The sequence below is a fragment of the Chenopodium album genome, chromosome 6 (genome assembly GCF_948465745.1).
Source record: "Chenopodium album chromosome 6, dcCheAlbu1.1, whole genome shotgun sequence".
NCBI classification, from domain to species: Eukaryota; Viridiplantae; Streptophyta; class Magnoliopsida; order Caryophyllales; family Amaranthaceae; genus Chenopodium; species Chenopodium album.
The window spans coordinates 63,256-84,820 of NC_137839.1; the positions used below are offsets into that span (position 1 = coordinate 63,256).

At 34.9% G+C, this 21,565-nt stretch overlaps 2 protein-coding genes across 3 annotated transcripts; both read left to right on the forward strand.

The window, feature by feature from the left end:
- Window positions 1–1,234: 1,234 nt before the first annotated feature.
- On the forward strand, window positions 1,235–11,160 carry LOC145635471 (cyclic nucleotide-gated ion channel 17-like). Of its 2 annotated transcripts, XM_081686752.1 has the most exons (8): window positions 1,235–1,380; window positions 1,859–1,896; window positions 2,022–2,589; window positions 5,924–6,136; window positions 6,792–7,093; window positions 8,038–8,149; window positions 9,068–9,304; window positions 9,958–11,160. In XM_081686752.1, exons 2-8 carry the CDS (start codon window positions 1,868–1,870, stop codon window positions 10,642–10,644), a joined length of 2,148 nt encoding a protein of 715 aa, XP_081542878.1. In that variant the 5' UTR covers window positions 1,235–1,380; window positions 1,859–1,867; the 3' UTR covers window positions 10,645–11,160. The 2 variants fall into 2 exon arrangements, with proteins under 2 accessions (XP_081542878.1, XP_081542879.1); XM_081686753.1 differs by lacking the exon at window positions 1,235–1,380 and having other exon boundaries at window positions 1,430–1,896.
- A 481-nt stretch (window positions 11,161–11,641) lies between these two features.
- On the forward strand, window positions 11,642–16,916 carry LOC145635472 (preprotein translocase subunit SECY, chloroplastic-like). The gene is made up of 8 exons (XM_081686754.1): window positions 11,642–11,956; window positions 12,676–12,830; window positions 12,931–13,316; window positions 14,059–14,358; window positions 14,443–14,532; window positions 14,792–14,915; window positions 16,087–16,250; window positions 16,538–16,916. Exons 1-8 carry the CDS (start codon window positions 11,769–11,771, stop codon window positions 16,763–16,765), a joined length of 1,635 nt encoding a protein of 544 aa, XP_081542880.1. The 5' UTR covers window positions 11,642–11,768; the 3' UTR covers window positions 16,766–16,916.
- Window positions 16,917–21,565: the final 4,649 nt, after the last annotated feature.

Sequence of the window (21,565 nt, forward strand, 5' to 3'; positions counted from 1 at the left end):
TTGGATAAAGTGTATGATAGATTTTGCATGTAAAAAAGCCTAGAAGCAAGCTGTTGGAAACGCGGAGACCAAGAAAGATGAAGTGAAGGGTTTTAGCTTGGGGCTCAAGTGAGGTGAGGAACTCTCAACTTAGAGAGAGGTGCTCTCAACTTAGAGAGAGAAATTATTTTTTTGTCAAATTTTATGTTTGCAACAATTAAAGCAAATAAGATCAACATAAATAAAATTAAACCCAAATAAATGCTAAAAGATCTAGTTTCAATTCAAAACAACGTATTTGTTCACTAAAATAGTATTTTCAATTAAGGGTCTGTTCTGATTTACTGAACTGAATTGAATTATTTATGAGAGAATGAAATTAAGAACTGAACTGAAATTAAGCTGAAGAGGACAGGTCCTAATTATACTATGACATCAAACTAGGCTTTATCTTATCTAAATAAAAATACATTAGAACTCCTCTTTTGTAATTTTGGTATAAAAAAATAATCCAATACAAGTGAAGGGCCTGTTCATTGAGCTGAGCTAAATTCAAATGAACTGAATTGAATAAATCTGAAATAAATATTTTATGAGAGAAGGAAATTAGGAGCTGAACTGATTCATACGTTTAACTATTACTTCCTCCTTTTCCTAAATAATAAGCACATTTGACATATTTTCACCATGCGTATTGTTAAAAAACAAACTCTAAATAAGTAACATATAAAAAACAATTGTACTACTCCGTATATGTTAGTAAAGTGAAAATGTTGGGTCAAAAAAGCAATTGTACTTGACTAACATAAAATAATTGTATAGTCATTTAAAAAGGATTAAAGTGTAAGAAATGTCAAGTAATTAAATGAAAGGCTTATTAGAGTGACAAATGGGTCGTTTGAATACAGTTTATACGGCTCGAGGCAGATTTAAGTAAAGATAGTTTAGAAACTTTTGGCTCATAATCTAAAAAGGTTATTTCTTTTGAGAATTCAAGTATTTGTCCTTTTATAATACTCCAAAATTTAAGATCGGATTGAGCCACAATCTATATCAGCTTAGTTTTATTCTAGGCTTTTAAGTCATTTAGTTACCAGTACATGTATTTTCGTATATCTCAAGTTCGGATCAATAAAAGTACTCCATAGTAAAATTAAACAACTAGTACATGTTAGACGATCTATTCAAGAATAAAATACATTCCTTGAAGTTAACATAGGTCTATTAATATAATTGATTAATCAAAGGATTTGACTGATTTTGTGGAAGAGGGAAATCTGCTTCACCCTATCGTAGTATCGTTACATTCTTCCACACCCAGAATTTTTAACTCTTACCAAGAACAATGGAGCATTTCTTCGTTGAAATTTTATGACCAAAAGAATACAGTGAAAATTACAGGTACAAAACTTCCAGTGTCAAGTGTCCAATGTGAATTAGGATGCATTCCTTATTTTTTTGGGAATATTTCTTCACTGTTTCTTTTCTTCTCTTCAGTCAACATCCATTGACTTATTTTCCTCTCCAAAGTCTAAATTTTGATTTGTAAAATCCCCTTTATTCTGTATCTGTTTAATCACAAACAGTAAACAATTCTAGTCAATTTGTAGGCTTCAAAACCCAAATTTTAGTTTTTTAGCTCTTACCCCTTTCTGGGTTTCTAGTTTTTACTGTAAAATTTGCCCTAAATCAAGTATATTCTTGTTCAAGATCTTAATTTTGGCATAATTTTTTGCATACCCACCAATTTCTGCTGTTTTTTGGTGTAATTGTATCATTAGTTTTAGTGGGTTTCTTGTATTCTTTCTAGTTTTTCATGAATTTTTTGTTGATTGAGTGTTTGTCACTGATCTGGGTTACTTTGAACTGGGTATGCTAGGGTTTTAGCATGGAGCTGAAGAAGGAAAAGATTGTAAGGTAAGTTTCACAGTAATTCTTTACTTTTATTTTGTTAATGTTTATGCTACTGTTTAATTTGATGTAATTTTGGGGTTAATTGGTGAATATTTGTGTTAATTATGTGTAATATTATGTTATTATAGGTTTCATTCTGGTGAGAAACTAGACCCAGATATTGTATTGCCAAAATTAGACCCTACAAGATTAGATAAGTCATCATCTACATATAAGCTTTCATCAGTATACTATAATGGAGGTGGAAATTTAGGGGTTAGTGGTAGAATAGGAGAAGCATATAAGTTTGGTAAGACTAAGGTTTTGCCAGAGGAGGATGAAGAGTCATGGAGGAAGAAGATACTAGATCCTGGGAGTGATATTGTGCTGAGATGGAACAAGATTTTCATTGTTTCGTGCTTGCTGGCACTTTTCATCGACCCCCTCTACTTTTATCTGCCTGGGATATCTGGAAATAGTAAGACTTATTGTGTGAAAACTGATTTGCATTTGCAAATTTTTGTCACCTTGTGTCGGACTGTTGCGGATCTCTTTTATCTCTTGCACTTGATTATCAAATTCAGAACAGCTTATGTTGCTCCTAGTTCTCGGGTTTTTGGAAGAGGCGAGCTTGTGAGAGACCCCAACATGATTGCACGGAGGTACTTCAAATCCGATTTCTTCATTGATGCCATTGCTACATTGCCTCTGCCCCAGGTATGGTAGGCTCTTTATCATTTACTTTCATTTTGATGAGTTTATGATCACTAAAGTAAGGTTGAAAGTTACAGCATATCTTTTTTGTAGTGTAGGGGATATTCATACAGTTAAAATGACACATGCATGTGACATTGATGCTTTCTTTGAAAATGTTTGTTGAAGAACGAATGGAACACATCTTATCTATGTGTACTAGCTTGTTTGTGTGAACTTTATTTGTGTATAGTTGGAATTTGGGTAGCATGTGCTCCCCCCCCCCCCCCCCCTCCCCTCCCTCTTCTTTTTCAATTTGATGCTTCTTTCATTACTGAATAGGTCTTTAGATCTGCGAGTTGCGTAAACCCCCCCCCCCCCCCTCCCTCCCCTCCCTCTTCTTTTTCAATTTGATGCTTCTTTCATTACTGAATAGGTCTTTAGATCTGCGAGTTGCGTAAAAAGATACAAGTTGTAGATTTAATGGCATTCAGACATGTCAAAAAGTCCCAATAGGATGTGCAATGACAAGCTTGCAAATCATTTGAGTGCCGTAAGTGGTGCACCATCAACTGGGTGTAGTTGATAATTTATACTCCGTAGTTTTTAAGAAGCCTATACTATATATTTGGGTTTTCAAGTTTCCTTGTGTCTTATTGATGCTTATGGTTCCATACACTGCATTTATATCTCCAACACCTTATAATCTTTTTTTAGTTTTAGTTCTTACGGAGTAGTTCTTTATTTAGGGTGCAATCTTGATTCTTGAGATTTCACATGTGTATCTATGAGAATGTCTTTTATCAGCTAGCCCATCACATATTCCTTGGAACATTATTCTACACACATGAGTTTATCATTGCTCTCCATTAAGTTAGGACAAACACTTTTAAAACTGTATCTTTAAATTCTCTAGTTTTGCTCACCATGCTTTATCTCTTCCTTCTTGCTTTTGGGCAAGAAAAACTTAATTGACCAATAGAGAAAGCTATTCACAACTAGACAACCGATTAACCGAACAAAATTGAACACTATCCATTATATTAAGCTTAGTGACTTCTGAAAGACTAAAACTACAGGAATTTTGGACCACGGTGATAGAGTATTGGTGGCAGAATATGAAGTGAAGGCTCAAGGCTGTAGTAAATCTAGTAACAATTTTGGAGCAAGCACTTTTGTGGTGGAGTATAACTTGTGAAATCTGTTCAAAGTTATGCCTTGGGATTACAAGCTACGTGAAGATAGTGTATACCAGGAGATATTATCTATCACCTATAATACTCATTAGCAGGCATTGGCATAAGTGCAAAACCATGGTATGTAGTATCCCTAGCCTTTATCATGTCAGCCTTGTTTGCCATCCATGTGAGTTCTGACATGAATTAAGAAACAGTATCTTTCTTTGAAGTATTACTATTAGTTTTAATCCGTTAGTCAGCTTATACAGCTATATGGCTACGTGCAAGCATTTTATTTTGAGAAACCACTTTCATCTATAACCCATTCTACGCAATCAATAGCCAAAGTTCTAGGTGTCAAGATTCTTCTTCAAACCCAAGGAATTAGTATTGATATAGGTTGCTATGCTCTTCTCTTCACATTAATAGAGCTATTCTGACTTCTACTCCCTCCGTTCCCTAATGTTTTTTATGTTTGGAATTATGCGCGGTTATTAAGAAATTGTGTAAAGTTGAGGTATATTGGAATATTTCAATGATTAAATGTACAATTTTATTAAAAAATACAATGTTGAGCATGTGGGGTGAAGAAATTAGAGGAGAGAGGAGAGAGAAAGTAATAATAAGTGTTGAAAAACTATTAAAATAGTACAAAAAGTATAGCACATGGAAAAGTAAGAACTTTTGAGTATAAAAATTGTAAAACAAGGGTAATTTTGTCCAAATTTATGACCAAAACAGGAAAGATACTAAATGTAAAGAATAAAAAGGAACACCCTAAATGGAAACGTAAAAAACATTTAGGAACGGAGGGAGTATTGTTTAAGGTTTGTTCTGGTCTGGTCTGAAAGTTTTTCTGGTCTAATATTTTTGTCTTGACTAAATTGTTATCTTCATAATTTGGTCTGGTGAGGTCTGAATTTTTCTGTTCTGGTGTATCTGGTCTGATTTTAACAAGAATAGGTGGTACTCCCTCCGTCCCCTTTTCATAGTCCCTTATGGACAAATTTTAGTCTCAAAATGTTCACCCCATTTGTTTTTTTCCAACAACCATTAATATTAAATTTTTACTAAAATTCCCTCCAATTTGCAACAATATTTGTGCAAATTTAACTTTCCCATGTAAATTTTGTTTTCCCATGTATCTTTATTATTTTCTCTCTTTACTTTTTTGCATACCGCATGCATAAAGCCGTCTATCTCATTGATAACTGCTAATAGTGCTTGAAGCAGTACGTGCTGTCGTGCTCCCATATTTATTCTCTGTTCTAGAAGTTAGAAGCTCATACGGAACTTTTAAGAGTGTACGAAGACCAATTGTTGAAAGTACCTCCATCCCATCTAATGAGCTGAAGCAAATTGTTTTCTTGGATACGTATAAACAGCCTAAAAAGCAGTAGAAGTGGATCTTTCAGGCCTGATTTGTCATCCAAAGCATTTAAAATTGTTCCTTGCACAGAAACCAGCAATAATTGAATATTGTCAGCTAAACATAAACAACAGTGCTTTGTTTCTAGAATGTTGAAAATTTAAGGCTACCAACTTTAGTAATTAAGACATTTATGCCACTGCTACCACAGACTGGAGGGCATGAACCTAAACTATGCTATTAGATCAGTAAGACTTTGAAGTTTGACCTGGATACTAAAGCAGTCATCTAGTAATTGGACCTGCTATGAAAGAAGAGTCTTGCGGAAATAATTTAAAAACCTACTGTTTGTTTTATGCAGTTACTGCGTCTTAGATGTGGGTATTTCTCCTATTATGTTGAATAAATGCTTTTATTGGGATTTGGGTTAAAATTATTGACTGGAAAGAGTTTTGGTGGTTATGTACTTATGTATGTTAGTTATTTAAATATAGTTAAGTCAGAAATGAGTATCCTTTCATAAAGATGAGTAGCACTATAAGGTTTACATTCTGTGTTCATATTTTTGTATGGACTCATGGATTCCTGATTTTCCATCTTAAGAAATAAGAAGTTGACCTTTTGTAATGTCGATGGATTTTTTTATTTTTTATTTTTTTTATTTTCTGATAAAGAAAATTCAAAGCTTACAAGGATTTAGTATTTTATGAAAGGGATGTTTCCTTAGAAAACTTTGTTCTAATTTACTCATTTTTATACAACATTTTGAGACAATATTATATATACATTTTTTCTCCATATATCTTTGCAGTTTGTAATCTGGTTCATCATACCTGCATCGAGAAGTCCAAGAACTGATCACAACAACAATGCTCTTGCGCTCATTGTTTTGCTTCAGTATATTCCTCGATTGTATCTGATTTTCCCCCTGAGTTCTGAAATTATAAAGGCCACCGGAGTTGTCACAAAGACTGCATGGGCTGGTGCAGCATACAATCTATTGTTATATATCCTAGCTAGCCATGTATGTATTTCTCATTGTTTGTGCTTTTAGCTGAACTGTACACGTGCACACAAAGTCACATCTAATAAACTGGGAGTTCCATACATGCAATTTGATCTTGTAAAAGCCTGGTATATAATTGGAATCAAGTATAAAAGCTGATTTTTTTCAGGATTGAAACTTCTGCTAGATTTGCTTTAGCCTCGAGTACGGAGATATCCTTTTTATTTTCTATCTACTGGGAAAATAAAAAAAAAAACTCTGTTAGCTTCCACAAATCCTTTATTTATCCTTTTCTGTAGTACTACTGCGGCAATTATTGATACTTTATTTCAGATATAATGAGATAAATATATAATTTTTAAAAAAATTCAAAATTTTGTATTTTTGTAGACACCATAGTACTGTAGCAGGCGTTTGATCATTCCTTCTTTTTCGTTTGAGATTTTCCATCTTACCATTAACATCCCCTCTCCCAAAAAAGTATTTATATGATTTTGGCACATTGTAGCAGTTATGTTCTGAGGTATCTCTTGATGATGTGTGATGGAAAGAAGATATGATTATCCTCATAATAACAGATATGCCAAAGAAATTGAGATCAATGGATATTCTTCTGTTGATATTTTTATTTTCCTTTCTGTCCAGCTTGATCAAACTGCTCTGTACTATGCAGGTTCTTGGGGCCGCATGGTATTTACTTTCAATTGAGAGGTATACACACTGTTGGAAGTTCAGCTGCAGACATGAAAAAGTCCCTCAAAAATGCGAGCCTCATTTTTTAGATTGTAATATGGTCAATAATCTAAAACGTATGGCTTGGGCTAACACAACTAGTGTATTCAGCAACTGTGATCCAAAACAAAGTAAGAGCTTCACATATGGAATTTTTGAAGATGCAGTAAAGAAGAATGTCGTCTCCTCCAATTTTATCCGGAAGTACTTCTACTGTTTATGGTGGGGCTTGCAGCAATTAAGGTAGACCCTCAAAACCATCATTGACATATATTTGATATACTAGAATAATAGCTGATACATCTTATTCAATTTTCTAGAGTTCAATAATTGAGGAATAGTTTAATTAAAAGCTAATGCTATAATTTATTTTTGGATATAAAAGCTAATGCAGCAGTTAATTTTTATGAAAATGGGTAAGATTATTAATTTGGGCCAATTAATAGAAAAAGTGATTGCATGAAAAATAAATACCGGTGTCATTAAAACCTAAATTTTCACTTTAGGGTTATGTTCTGGTTAATTGTTGCCAGAACTCATTATTCTTACCGATTTGTCACAAAGGTCCCTTTTTTTTTTACCAAACATGTCACCCGAGTTTTTTTTTTTTACCAAACATGTCACCCGAGGTTTTTTTTTTTTAACCAAATTGTTATTTACCCAATCAATTCTATCGCACTTCTGTTTTGTGAATTGTCATAGTGTTATGGAGGGAATACTTTATTTGGAACTTGTACTTTCACTTGCTCAAGAAATTGAAGGTTTGGGTTGTTCAAAGGTATTGGAAAGGGAAGCAATAACCGATACGATTTTTTTAGGAGCAAATGCCTGAAAGGCGACTAGAGACAAAATTACTATAGTGACTTTGGTTGAGCCCTATGGAGCCATCATGTGCTAGAGACTTTAAAGGAGTCTAGATGGCAGCTCTGGTGTAATAGATGTCCTTTTTTTTCATTTAATCTAATTTCTTGTTTTAAATGTTACATCTGGACGACTGGACCTGTAGAAGTTTTATTTATTTATTTTTACATTGTAAAAAAAAATAAAATAAATAAAATAAAAAAATAAAAAAAATAAAATAAAAACCTAGTGTGCCTTTGCTGTTTCATACCTCAAATGTCCAAATGCTATTATAGATATATTTTGTCTAAAAGATGCTAATATGCTTTTCCATATTTCTATTACAGCTCCTATGGGCAGAATCTAAATACAAGCACATTAATTGGGGAGACATCATTTGCCATACTCATTGCCATTTTGGGTCTTGTCTTATTTGCACATTTGATTGGGAATATGCAGGTAAAACTGCTATCCTCTTAACATTTATGGACGTATGTATTTTGAAGTATCCCTTGTAATGACAAATAATAGCTTGAAAAAATTTTGCTTCTCTATGTTGAGGATTGGTTTGGTCGTCGTTTTATTCTCTGAATCTGCGCCGTTCGTGATTAATATTTCTGCTTGTAGTGATCAATTTTAACTTGCCTACATTTGCTTGCTGCTCAAGAGTTCTGGAATTTGTGGTCTGTTTTTGTACAATGAGACAAATGATAATCATAAGATTCATAACGGTAGTGTGCGACTGTGTGAGAGCCCTTTTTTTGGGTAATTTAGAGTCTAAATTGTTTTTTACATGTCACTATGAAATCTTCCTTTATAATGTTTAGAGTCTAAATTATAAGGTGATATTTCTAGATTTTTTCCCTGGTGCAATTACCACTCTTCAGCAGCTCCTTTTTGACATTACACGTATTAAAATCTCCCCTATGAAATTTCATATTGTTTAGCCTGAAATATGGGAGGGACGTTCATGCATCATGAATTTAAGATGTGCTTTCAAACTATGAAAATTGATATTGTACCAAGTCCAAGCTCAATGCATTACCACTATGACAAAGCTAATTTGATGTTATTTATTGCATAAAAATTATATTTAACCTATAAATTTATATATTTACTTAAATAAAAAAATAAAAAATAAAAAATTTGGGGGGGCCGGTGCCACCCAGGCCCCTTCATAGATCCGCCAATGATTATAAAGGAAGATAGAGAACCATTTGGATGGAATCATGATTTTTCAGTCACAGACTTGTTTCATTTAAAAAAGAGTGGGGTTTTAGTGATGAAAATTTTCTTATGGCTGTGATTGTCTTGTGCGTTAATAAAAGATTGCAGATTGTTTTTTCTGAATCCTTGAATTTAATGTGTTTTGTGTAGACTTATCTCCAATCTATCACTGTGAGGCTGGAGGAGTGGAGACTCAAGCGAAGAGATACTGAAGAGTGGATGAGGCATCGACAACTCCCTGAAGATCTGAGACAGCGTGTCCGACGTTTTGTACAGTATAAATGGCTTGCAACTCGAGGTGTGGATGAAGAAGCAATCCTGACTAGCTTACCTGTTGACCTACGTAGAGACATCCAGCGCCACCTGTGCTTAGATCTTGTTCGAAGGGTATGCCTTCGGTACCTAATGTTTATTGCTCTAAAGCTTAGATACCTGATAGGAAGATCATTTAAATTTTGAATGTTTATTGCTCTAGAGTTGAGATATCAATGTGACCTCCTTTTTCAATGTTTCTTTCTTTTCTGTTTTTTGATTTTTCTTAGTTCATTTTTACCAGGTAGGAAGATTGTCGGATACACTCATTCTAAGATTGTCGGATACACTCATTCTAAGATGCTCCATTATTAAGATATAGCTTAGCTTGGTGTGGTCATTGCACAAGGGAAAAAACCTAGAAATATCACCTTTATAAATTATAATGACATCTAGGTCAAATTTGTTTGTGAGTGAATATGGGGACAGAAAAATAAAGTTGTATGTGATGAGGAGAGAGAGAGAAAGAAATGACAAGTAAAAAGGAAAGAAAACATTTATTGCAAATTATTTGCAGTATCCATTTATGGTATATGTTGCAAATAAATTGAAACAGAGGTAGTGTGTGTTTTCTGTACTGGTCCCTGAAGCGATTATACCTATGTCTTGCTTACATTTGAGTTCTGCCCACAACATTTACTTCCAAATAATTTCTTGCTCAAACAATAACCTTCTCTATATGCTCTGTTTTGCTGCCACACACTAACCAGCTACTCCGTATTATGCAGGTTCCTTTCTTCTCGCAGATGGATGACCAGCTACTCGACGCAATCTGTGAACGTCTTGTATCTTCGTTATGTACAGAGGGCACATATATTGTTCGAGAGGGTGATCCTGTGACAGAGATGCTTTTCATCATTCGAGGTAGATTGGAGAGTTCCACCACAAATGGAGGTCGAACTGGATTTTTTAACTCGATTATTTTGAAACCTGGAGACTTTTGTGGTGAAGAGTTGCTTGGTTGGGCTCTTCATCCAAAATCCTCTCTTAATCTTCCTTCTTCAACCAGAACTGTGAGAGCCTTTGTTGAAGTGGAAGCCTTTGCCCTTAGAGCAGAAGATCTGAAGTTTGTAGCCAATCAATTTAGGCGCCTTCACAGCAAGAAACTCCAGCATACATTTCGGTTTTACTCTCACCATTGGAGGACCTGGGCTGCCTGTTTTATACAAGCTGCTTGGCGGCGGTACAAGAGAAGGAGGACAGCAAAAGGTCTTTCATCCTTGGATTCTTTTGCGTCTGAGAGAGATGATGACGATACTAGAGAGGATGAATCGTGTGCAACTCCTCGGGCTGTATCAAGCCTAAAAGTGACATTTTTGGCTTCAAAATTTGCAGCAAACACCAGGAGAGGTGCTCAGAAGATTAAGCTGCAGAAACCGGAAGAGCCTGATTTTTCTGCTCCTGATGATGATTAAGCACATACTATATATCTGTATAGAAAATCTTATAAACTTATGTTCAAATGCTGAATGGCGAAAAGAAGCCATGAGAGCAGAAGCCAATGTTAAGCCCTACACAAAAATGCTGGATATTTCTCTTGGTCAGCCATCATCTGCATTTTTTTGCATCTGAATTACCTGCTGGTGCTCATAGGAGAGAGTTGTTCGTGAATTGTAATGTGCAACAAAGTGAAGATTTGGACAAACAGTTCATTAAATTTACTTGCAGGAATTATGTACTGGGTTGCAATGTAGAACTTGATAAAATGAAATTGAATTTTTTGAACCCGGGATCATTCAATGCCTGACTGCCTGTACTTGTCACTGGAGTATGACAACCATATATAGATGTACTGTACACTAATACCACGACGATATATATAGCATATCCCTGTTATTTTCTCTTTGTATCTTTTACTCGTAATAGTCTGCATACACAACAATTGGTTGTATTCCTGGATTTTCTTTCCTTATCAGTCTATCAACTGTATATATCTTGTTGCATCTTCCTTTTCTCTTACTAAAATTTCTTTTGAGTGGCTTGCTCAGTATTAAGTTTGATCTTTCCAGTTCAACTTGGCATAAAGTAGTACTCGAAGTAGTGTTTGATATCAATCTGATGACTATAAAGTAGTTGTAGTAGTAGTCCAAAAAAATACTACTAATTCGTATGTACTTGGAAGTTGTTTTGTTTCCTAACATATACTCCATAAATCATTTTCAATATGAAGGAAAAAGTACAAACTTTATCATCTTGATAAACATTACAAAGTAGTTTGTCGTTTATCAATTGGCAAATTTTTCATTATACATGGGTAAAACAGTTGACACCATTAGCGATTGGATATTAATATTGCTACTTGTATTAGCGGTTTTACTTTACAATATTACCATTTTACTCCATTAAACATACCTATATTTACATGATGATAACCCGGGGCTCCCTCAGATATAAAATGCACCCAAAAATAGCATAAGGATAAAGAGCGGAAAAAAAAAATTGAGGGTTGGTCCCTCATAAAACCAGAAGTTAGCTGAGGAAGAGCAAGAGAGGAGAAAGAGAAACAAACAAGTAAGAACTAAGAAGTTCATCAGTGATAATGTTGGCAACTTTTACAGACGCAGCAGCTACTGCTTCTACTTCTTCTATCTTCTCATTTTCTCTCTCCTCCCCTCTTAAATTCCATCATAAACCCAGAATTCATGGTTGTAAGCCTACCTTTAGCCTCCGCACCAAGCCCACCTCTTGGATAACAGCTGCTTCTCTCTCCTCCACTACCACTTCCAGGTAATTTTTTTTTCTTTCCATTTTCTGTAAATATAATTATATACGGAGTATGAACTAATTCTTGCTGAATTTAGTATTTTGGCAATTGGGTGTTTGTAATATTGTTATATTCTTGCGGAAATTGACAATTTGGTAATTGGGTGCATATGATTTGGTTCAATGAAACATTGGGGTTAGTGGGTTCCTTTAATTTTTGTTGGAATTGATGCATTTTAGCTGTTTTAATGTTCTCTGCGACAAGTTTGAGGAGGTGGGTGCCTCTAATTTATTGAGTGTTAATTACAAAAGTTGAACCTTGCTTCATTTCAGATTAGTATATGTAGTAAATTTCTGTATGCTAAGTTGGAGAGAGCAATTACCATTGTACATCCGGGTGTTTTGTACAATCAAGGCTGTATTTTTTGGCTTATTTTCTCAATTGAGGGAGCCCTATATGAGAAAAAATTGAGTGTGGATATAACGTATGTTGTGTATATGGTACATCCGGTTGTATAATGGACATCCTGAACTGTGTTAGATGCTTAATTTTGTTAATTGGAACATTCAAGCTATTGGGTTTCTATTGATTTCTTGAAGAATTGTTGCAGTTTTATGCTCTCTGTGACATTTGAGGAAGTGGGATACCTTTGATCTTTGAGTGTTCATTAGTCAAGGTTAACTTGCAATAAATCTGAATTATAGCATTTTTTGACTTGAAAATGGTTGGTTTTTCATTGCAGTTGTGAAAGCTCAGTGTTTGATCCATTAGGTATTGAGCAAGATAAGTCATGGGATGTAGCTAGTACCTGGGATGGTGTTCTGAAGTTTGTTTCGCAGACTTTTGAGAGTAGTAGTACACGAAAAGACAGAGCATCATCAGGTCGTGGAGTTGCAGGTGTGTTTTTTGACAGGTTTTGTTCTTATAATGTTTTATAATTTTTTCTGTGGTTGTTGTCTGAGTGAGTCTTTTTAATTTTGGTAGTGTTAATTGACAGCTGCAATTGAAGATAGTTCCATTGATTTTGGGGACTTCTTTAAAGGCCCATTACCTGGGAAATTTCTGAAACTTTTAGGGTTATTGGCATTGTCTCGACTTGGGATATATGTGCCTCTTGGTGGTGTGAATCGAGAGGCCTTTGTGGGTAACTTGGATCAGAACAGTTTCATTAGTACTTTGGATTCATTTTCTGGGGGTGGAATCGGACGGCTTGGGATATGCTCCCTTGGAATTGTTCCCTATATTAATGCTCAGATTGTGTTTCAACTCCTTTCCCAAGTCTACCCAAAATTGCAAGATCTTCAGAAAAAAGAAGGCGAAGCAGGGAGGAAAAAGGTTCAGAAGTATACCCAATATGCTTCAGTGGGGTTCGCTTTGGTACAGGTGAGGAAGTTACATTTAAATATGAAAAGCTAACCTTGTCGACTCTTAAGAATTTTCATTGGAAAATTTTCTGCAATATGGACATATAGATACCAAATCTTAAACTTTCCCGTACAAGAAATGATATAGTTTTATTACAAAAAGTGAAATAACCACGATCATTTTGTACTTTAGAGTTTAGATGTTTGGTGCTGATTTAGTGCATATGTGAGACCCTGCTGAATTGTCTTTATAGCTCTAATGTTTCTGATTTGGTAGCTCAATAGTTGTTGCTATCATCCTTCCTCACCATAATGATACATACAACTTTAATATCAGAATTTACATGCTGTATAAATCATTATAATAAGTGAGAGTTGTCTGTAGATCCTTCTGGCTGTATTAATCATTATAACTACCTAATTACAGTAGTTAGAAATATTGAGTGCATGACTTCATTTTGCTTGGCCTTAACCCAAAAGCCTATGCGCTTCAGTTTATTTCTATGAATCTATGATGGTTTTATCAGAGGTTTCTTGATTTGAGGTTTTATTATATTAATCTAGTGACTCACTCTCCTGTGAAACTATAAGTTTCCAATTATTATGCTTCAACTTGAATATTGATCACAGAAATCTATTTTATTATTTGATGGTATTATCAAAAGCCATGAATGCTTTAGTATTGGCTTGATGTTTTTAACATTTGCCTGAAGAAAAAAACCTTTGTGGTGCATTGAGAGAAAATGCTCATTTTTTGACAGGCAATCGGCCAAGTGCTTTTTCTACGTCCCTATGTCAATGACTTCACCACTGAGTGGGTTCTTTCATCTGTTATCCTGTTAACACTTGGTTCAGCATTTACAACATACCTTGGTGAACGTATCTCTGACCTAAAACTTGGAAATGGTACATCTCTACTGATCTTCACCAACATCATCTCGTACTTGCCAGCATCTTTTGGAAGGACAGCTGCAGAGGCATATCAAGAGGGAAATTACACTGGCCTCGCTGTCATAGTTGCATCATTTGTGTCATTGGTGTTTGGTATTGTATATGTTCAGGTAAGGAAGAAGATAAATAGTGTAAGAGGTATTTATAACAGGAGAAGCTAGATGCTTATGTGGGCTTTTGACGAAATTTCTCAGGAAGCTGAGAGGAAAATTCCAATGAACTATGCATCAAGATACTCTGGTAGAAGCGGAGGACTTCAAAAGTCTGCTTATCTGCCCTTCAAGGTTAGTTGGTTTTGAAGGCATCGATTAAATTTTACAAGCTTTAATAAATATTGCAAATTCTATTTGATGTTGACAACATTGAAGGGTTTAACAATGATCAAGGCGTCTCACTAAAAATGTGAAAAAAATATCAAGACAAGTTTTGTACACCCTCTGTTCTTTAATAAGTGAGCCAATATGTTTTTATAACTATTATATGATATCAACTAATTATTTTATTCTCTTTGCTCTTTTTTATCTAATAATTTTTTTTATGCAGGTGAACAGTGCTGGAGTAATGCCTATTATATTCTCAACATCATCATTGTCTCTTCCAGCTACACTTGCACGTTTCACTGGTTTAGATATCCTAAAGAAAGCTGCAGTTTCTTTGACCCCTGGAGGTAACAACAGTCTAGTATTTTTGGTATAGTCTAATTTATTTTCCCCTAGGTGAATTAGAATATACGGACTGCCATGTCACCTTCCATGGCTTCCCTGAAGCATGAGTTTCTATTCTAGTAACTTCACTGCAAAAGGTTTTTTTTATTTTATTTATTTTTATTTTTTTATTTTTTATATACAGTAGATTTTAAGGAATAATTAAGGGTTTTATTCAAAGAGCAAGAATTGCTTATATCAGAAACCTAGCAACAAGAAACCTTATAACAGGACTAACCCCTCACCTGTAGATTCCTAACTTCCCTCTTGTATCTTGTGACATTTCTGTCTATCCCTCTCCTCATCACACGGGCTTCTTAAAATCTGCGCACTCCCTATCTGTTTTTATATTTAAGGAGGAGGAAGTATATAGACAACTAGGCAAGGCAGTTGGTCAATAACAAAAAGTTAGAGAACATCTATATCGTATTTAACAGTGGCAGGAGAGAATCGCTACCACTTATCATAACACTGTATGATACTTTTTTTTTTAAAAAAAAAAAAAAATCTCATCAGTCGGCTAGTATGATTTCCATCCAATCGTTATCATCAATATCTATTAGTCCTTTCTCTCCCTCTCTTTAGCTCAACCCAATTGTACTCTTATCCAAACACATTGTTTTGTTTGTATGTAAGCTACTATTTTGTACTCCGTGTCATATTGTCTCTATACGTTCTAGGATTTTGTGTTATTTTGTGGTGTGTCTCTGTGTGTGTGTAAAGGAAGTGACTGGTCTAGCTGCTTTCTAATAGGATGTTTTCACATATTTTTTCTTAGCACAATTGATTTATGAAATTTAATTTGATGCTTAGATGGCCTGTACTTTTAATTAAGTAGAGCACATGTGTATCTCTTAAGCAATTAGTTACTCGCGCTGTTTGACATGGTTGGAGTAACAAATGAATTATTGATGTACGTAGTAAAAAGTTTGATGGCGAAGGGTAAGCACCTGACCCTTCACTAGGAGCTAATTACGAGCTTATTCTATGAATTTGAAATTAACTTTTTCTTTGTATGTGCCTTTTGGTTGGTTATGGAATTGGTGGTGCTATCATATTATAGGCGTATTTTCTTTTTTCAACTTTTCAATTGACCAAAGATTTTTTTTTTTTTTTTTTTTTTTTTTTTTGCAGGTTCTTTCTATCTCCCAACAAACATCCTATTAATAGCCTTTTTTAACTACTACTACACTTTTTTGCAACTGGACCCTGATGATGTGAGTGAGCAACTAAAGCGTCAAGGTGCATCAATTCCGCTAGTCCGGCCTGGAAAGAGTACGGCTGCATACATCAAAACGGTAAGATAAAATTAGTAAATTCTGCCTTTTCTATACCTGTTAAGATAGCAGCTTTATTTCATCTTCTTCTAGCTAATAGTAATACATTAGACAAATTTTCTTCTTTGATTTAAATTCAATCTCCAACATATCTTCACATGCCTGTCAAAGGTTTGAAGTTAGCTGCTTCATTTTTTTTTCTACTTCAATAACTCCAATTATCTTTAGAAGTGCCCCCAAAACTTGTACAGAGTATGTCAGTTGCTTCTGCACTCTGATGCTAATTTGAGCCTGTTGATGAAATTCAGGTTCTGAGTCGGATATCAGTCCTTGGTTCTGCTTTCCTAGCAATTCTGGCTGCTGGTCCAGCAGTGGTTGAACAAGCTACTCATCTCACTGCATTCCGGGGGTTTGCAGGCACTTCTGTCCTCATCCTTGTCGGTTGTGCAACAGACACAGCAAGAAAAGTTCAAGCTGAGCTAATTTCTCAGAAATACAAGAACATCGAATTTTATGATCTCGACAAAAACAACTAAGAGTGAGCTTAAGTCAAGGCCTAAGGATTAAATTGGGAAGCTTTCCATGGCGTAAATATGTGTTGGTATTAATCCCCTCAAATTGTGCAGTAATCTGTCTTGTACTCTCAAACTTCTTTACATAAATCGAAATTTTTTAAAATTAACACAATGGCTGAGTATCTATGAGACTATTGACACAAAATCTAAACTTACAACATTACTGAATGATTCTTAATGGCGGACGATCTATTAGATAACCTAATTGAAGTAGTTTTCAAGATCAACAACAGTCTTTGCTTGATTGTTATTCTATGTAAGGAGATACTGGGGAGCTGAGTTGGGTGGGTCTCTACTTGGGCTCAAGCCTCATCAACTGCAGGCCTGAAGAATGGGCCTTGTACTCCACTATTCCCCAAGCCTAACTTGAGGTAGGCGGTCCATGTAGGGGCCCAATCCAACCTACAAAACAGAAGACATTCAAGCCAAAAAAATTTCTAGTGTGTGTGAAAAAATGTGCTCTAGTTCTAGATGATAAAGATGAGGTCTCTATCCTTTAAGATCAGAACAATGACATCGTCTTATTTGACATAGATGTTAACTTAGATGGAACACACAAGAGGAGGGGTGAATTGTGTAGGAACTAGTGTTCCCAAATTTTGTGGAAATTAAAACGTAGAACGAAATAAAGAGATGCAAAGAGATTTTTACGTGGAAACTTCTTGTGCCCAACAAGGAGAAAACCACGACCACTTGGGATTTTCGAACACGACTTCACTAAATAGGGCAACTACTCCGTTACAGCCTATAAGGAACTCGACAAAACTTAAGTTCCAATTAGAACCTAAGCCAACCCCAAATGCTCACTCTAGCTTCTACTCCGAAGCCTACACTCAAGACTTAACTCTAAGTCTTTACAAGGATCACTCAACCCTTTCCCAAATTACAACTCAGTAATTTGAACTCTACGTGTTTAGATATCTTACAATAGTTGGAACATAGGAATACTCTCACTGACAAATATATTTTACTCAAATGTTGTACGATTGTCAGGATTCATTTAAAACTGAAACTCAACTCCTTTTTTATACTGTTTCATCAACCCAACCACCTTCCCACATTCTCCACTACTTGAGGTGGTGTTCCTAAACTTTAGGAACTAACTCAAGCAATGTAGAGAAGTCAGGAAAGTCGTTCAATATAGAACGTGGGATGAGGTTTGAAAAAATCTTTTCCTTGGAGAGTAATTTAAGGAATCAGTTAAAACCTTTTTACAAAAGATATTTATTTTGTTAAAAAATATAACAAAGAAATATCTTTTTATAATTTTAACAAAAACCAAAAATAAGATAAAAACCAATTTTATAAAACTGATTGATCGTTTCACTTTTAATTCCAATTAACTCTCGTATTCCTTGTGTTCCAACCAATCATAAAATAACAAACACTTACATAAAGCCTAAAAATAATAACTCATACTTTTTAGTCTTCATGTAATACTCGTTGCTTTTATGATATTCCAATTGGACCTTTGATAACTCTATCTTGCCAAATAGAACATCCAAGCATAAAACCTTCTTTGCCTTCTTCACTTCAAATTGTTGTGTATGCCATATGTAGATTAAGGACTTCTCTTAGTTCCAACCCCGGAACTTTGTTCTTAATAAGAACCTGCCTAAATAACCTGCACACTTAATACACTTTTATCAAATCGAGTTTGCTTGTCATCACCAAAACTAATTGAGGTCAACAATATTCCCCCTTTTTGGTGATGACAAACCTTGCAAACTTATTTAAATAAAGAGACAAAGTTATCATGAAGAAAAGCAAATACAAGCATTTAATAATTTAATTAATATTATTAGTAACTAGTTTATATAATAATGTAAAGTAGTAATAATGTAAAGTAGTAAGTACTACCTGATGACTGCTTTGGAAGAAACATGGTATGGTATGAGACTTTATAGGAACTCGAATGACTTATATTCACTGTTTGCATTACTTTCCCCCTTTTGGCATCAACAAAAACAATAGTAATAGCACAATAATCCACACATAGCACCCCTTGTCGAGTTTATATATATATATAAACAAAGGGTATAAATAGAGCTATGTATCAAGTCAACTCACAACCATACAAAAATTTCCAAGGCAATCACACATATGCTAATCAAAAGTATTTATTATCAATAAGCGAAAGTTCCATGTAGCACATATTACCAAAAAATTGCATAGCCAGTACTACAGACCCAAATAAAGCAAAATAAAGATAGTGTTCCAGCCGTAATCTAAGAAAGCAAAAGATTAAAGAGTAGAAAATGTAGTAGACTAGTCATCAATTTCAGGAACATCTTCAAAAGCAACCTCCTCCAAGCGATGAAGAACTGTGTCTTGTGCCTGAGTAACTGACTTTCTATGAGCTTTGGTTACAAGTTGAAAACCCAGATGTTCCAAAAACACCAAAACCCGAGCTGCTACCAGTAGTGCCAAAAGTATGTGTGTTCCTTGTAGGAACATGTGGAATGACAGGAACATTTAAAATCCCCTGTTTTGGTTTATCCTGCTCCACTATAGGCTCAAGTTTTTCTGGGTCACTCTCATTGTCCTCACTCTCTTCACTTTCGTCACTAGCCTCACTTTTTTCACTGCCCTCATCACTTACATCAACAAAGGTGGGAGGTTTTATAGGTTTAGGCAGGCTAGCCACCCTCATGCTTCTTCTCCTTATCACACTAGTTTGTTTTGGTTTAATAACAACTTGCTTCTGCCTTTTTGTTTTGGATGAATTCTCTTTTTTCTCACTTTCCCTTTCTCCCTCTTTTTTTCTTTTGTCCAATCTCAGGTGGAATATAACAAGTTTTTCCATCCACCACAGTCAAGCCAAGAGCAGTTAAAGAGTTATATTGAAGAATGGTCTTAGCTTGCATACCAAGTGAATCAAACACACTCAAATCCACACCAAAACTTTCAAACAAAGTGGTGAGCAAAGGACCATAACCAACAGTATACTTAGGAATACAATGATGAAGATGTTGGATCATAATCGATGGAAAATTAATGTGCAAATTATTGCCTAAACAATAAATTAGAGCACAATCTAGCAAACCCGCCTCATATCTCTTTTGTGGTCGAGGAATTACTCCCTTTCTAACAATGCTAAATAATAATTTCACCAAAGGTGATGAGAAATTATTTTGAGACACCACTGTCATAGTAGAATCACAAGTACTACCCCCAACATACTTCACTATTTGTTCATGAGTAATATCACCAATTTGCACAGTATGTTTGTGCTTAAAATAGTCACAATAACCAACATTAGGAACACTAAACAATTTTGCTAGATATTGTGCATCGAAAGACAGAGAAGTACCATTCACCTTACTTGTACAAACACCATTCACACATCAAAATTAAGCACAAATTCATTAACGGCACCCGGAATTAAGGGTTTCTTTGCATGAACATTTAATAATTGAACCCAACCTTGAAACTCTAGTATATCAAGTAGTTTCGAAAAATTACTAGATTGACACCATTCCAAGTTTAAAGAAAAACCCCGAGTAAGACGATCGGCTTCGAGTGTGAGTGCTTTTAAACGCTCCTTAGCTTCCCCCTTAGATGGACCACCATCTATCTTTCGTCTCTTGGTTGTGCGGTTAGTGGAATTTGGGGAAAAACTAGGTTCGATTGGTTGAGGTTTTGTATTTTCCGATGTATTTGCCGGTTTTGATACGGGATTGGTTGTTTGTGTAGGGGAGTACGGAGATGCATCCATCGGAGTCGGTGAGTCCGTAGATGGTGAAGAGGTACGGGGTCTTTTCTTTTATTGGTGAGGGAGTGGAGTGTTGTTACTTGTTCTTGCCATTGAAGGGTGTTGGTGTTTTTTACAGAGGAGAGATAAAAAGAAAGGGGTAAAAGGTGTTGGGAAGAAGAAAGATTATGTGGTTGAGGGAATAAGTAAAAGAGTTTGAGTGGAATAAGGTCATAATATAGTCTGACAAAAAAATTCTAACTCTTCGATTTTTTTTTTTTTTTTTTTTTTTTTGAAATTTGAATAAGATTAAAGGATGGAACACAAAAAATAAAAGATAAGTTTTAGAAGAGGTCTTTGGCTATGTTTACGGAAGAGAATGTTTAGGGGGATAAATAAATCTTTTTGTAAATAATAGAGAAAAATTAAAAATTAAAAATTTGAAGATAAAATATGAGTGAAAAAGATAAATAAAAGATACATGCTACATAACACAACAGGAACTTTAACAAGTCAACATGCTTATTTTTCTAATTTATACGATCAATTTGCACACACAACAATTAACAAGTACTCATCCTGTATGATGATTATTTACCGGATACAACTCTAAATATGCTTTTGCACAATATTTTTATGCTGGATTTTTCATGACACATACTAGTTATTTGAGTCGTACCTGATTAGGAGATTTTCATGCAATTCAGTGAATTTTTATCATACCAAGTTCCAATCTCATCTTTTCATGATTCTCCCTGCTTAAAGGTTTAGTCAAAATATCTGCAATTTGGTTATCAGTTGGGCAGAAATCTAATTTAATAAAACCTTTTTCAACGTTGTCCTTTAAAAAGTGATGACGAATTTGAATATGCTTTACTCTAGAATGATGTGCCGGATCTTTAGAAATGCAAATAGCACTAGTATTATCACAATAAATAGGAACACATTCTAGAATAATACCAAAATCTCTTAACTGTTGTTTTATCCAAAGTATTTGGGAGCAGCAAGAGGCCGCAGCTACATATTCTGCTTCTACAGTGGATAAAGCAACAATATTTTGTTTCTTG

Coding starts and splice junctions, on each gene's coding strand:
- LOC145635471 (XM_081686752.1), top strand. CDS start 1,868: ATGGAGCTGAAGAAGGAAAAGATTGTAAG. Junction 2,590..5,923: donor CTACATTGCCTCTGCCCCAG/GTATGGTAGGCT, acceptor ATATCTTTGCAG/TTTGTAATCTGGTTCATCAT. Junction 7,094..8,037: donor TGGGGCTTGCAGCAATTAAG/GTAGACCCTCAA, acceptor TTTCTATTACAG/CTCCTATGGGCAGAATCTAA.
- LOC145635472 (XM_081686754.1), top strand. CDS start 11,769: ATGTTGGCAACTTTTACAGACGCAGCAGCTACTGCTTCTACTTCTTCT. Junction 14,533..14,791: donor CTGCTTATCTGCCCTTCAAG/GTTAGTTGGTTT, acceptor TTTTTTATGCAG/GTGAACAGTGCTGGAGTAAT. Junction 14,916..16,086: donor AGTTTCTTTGACCCCTGGAG/GTAACAACAGTC, acceptor TTTTTTTTGCAG/GTTCTTTCTATCTCCCAACA.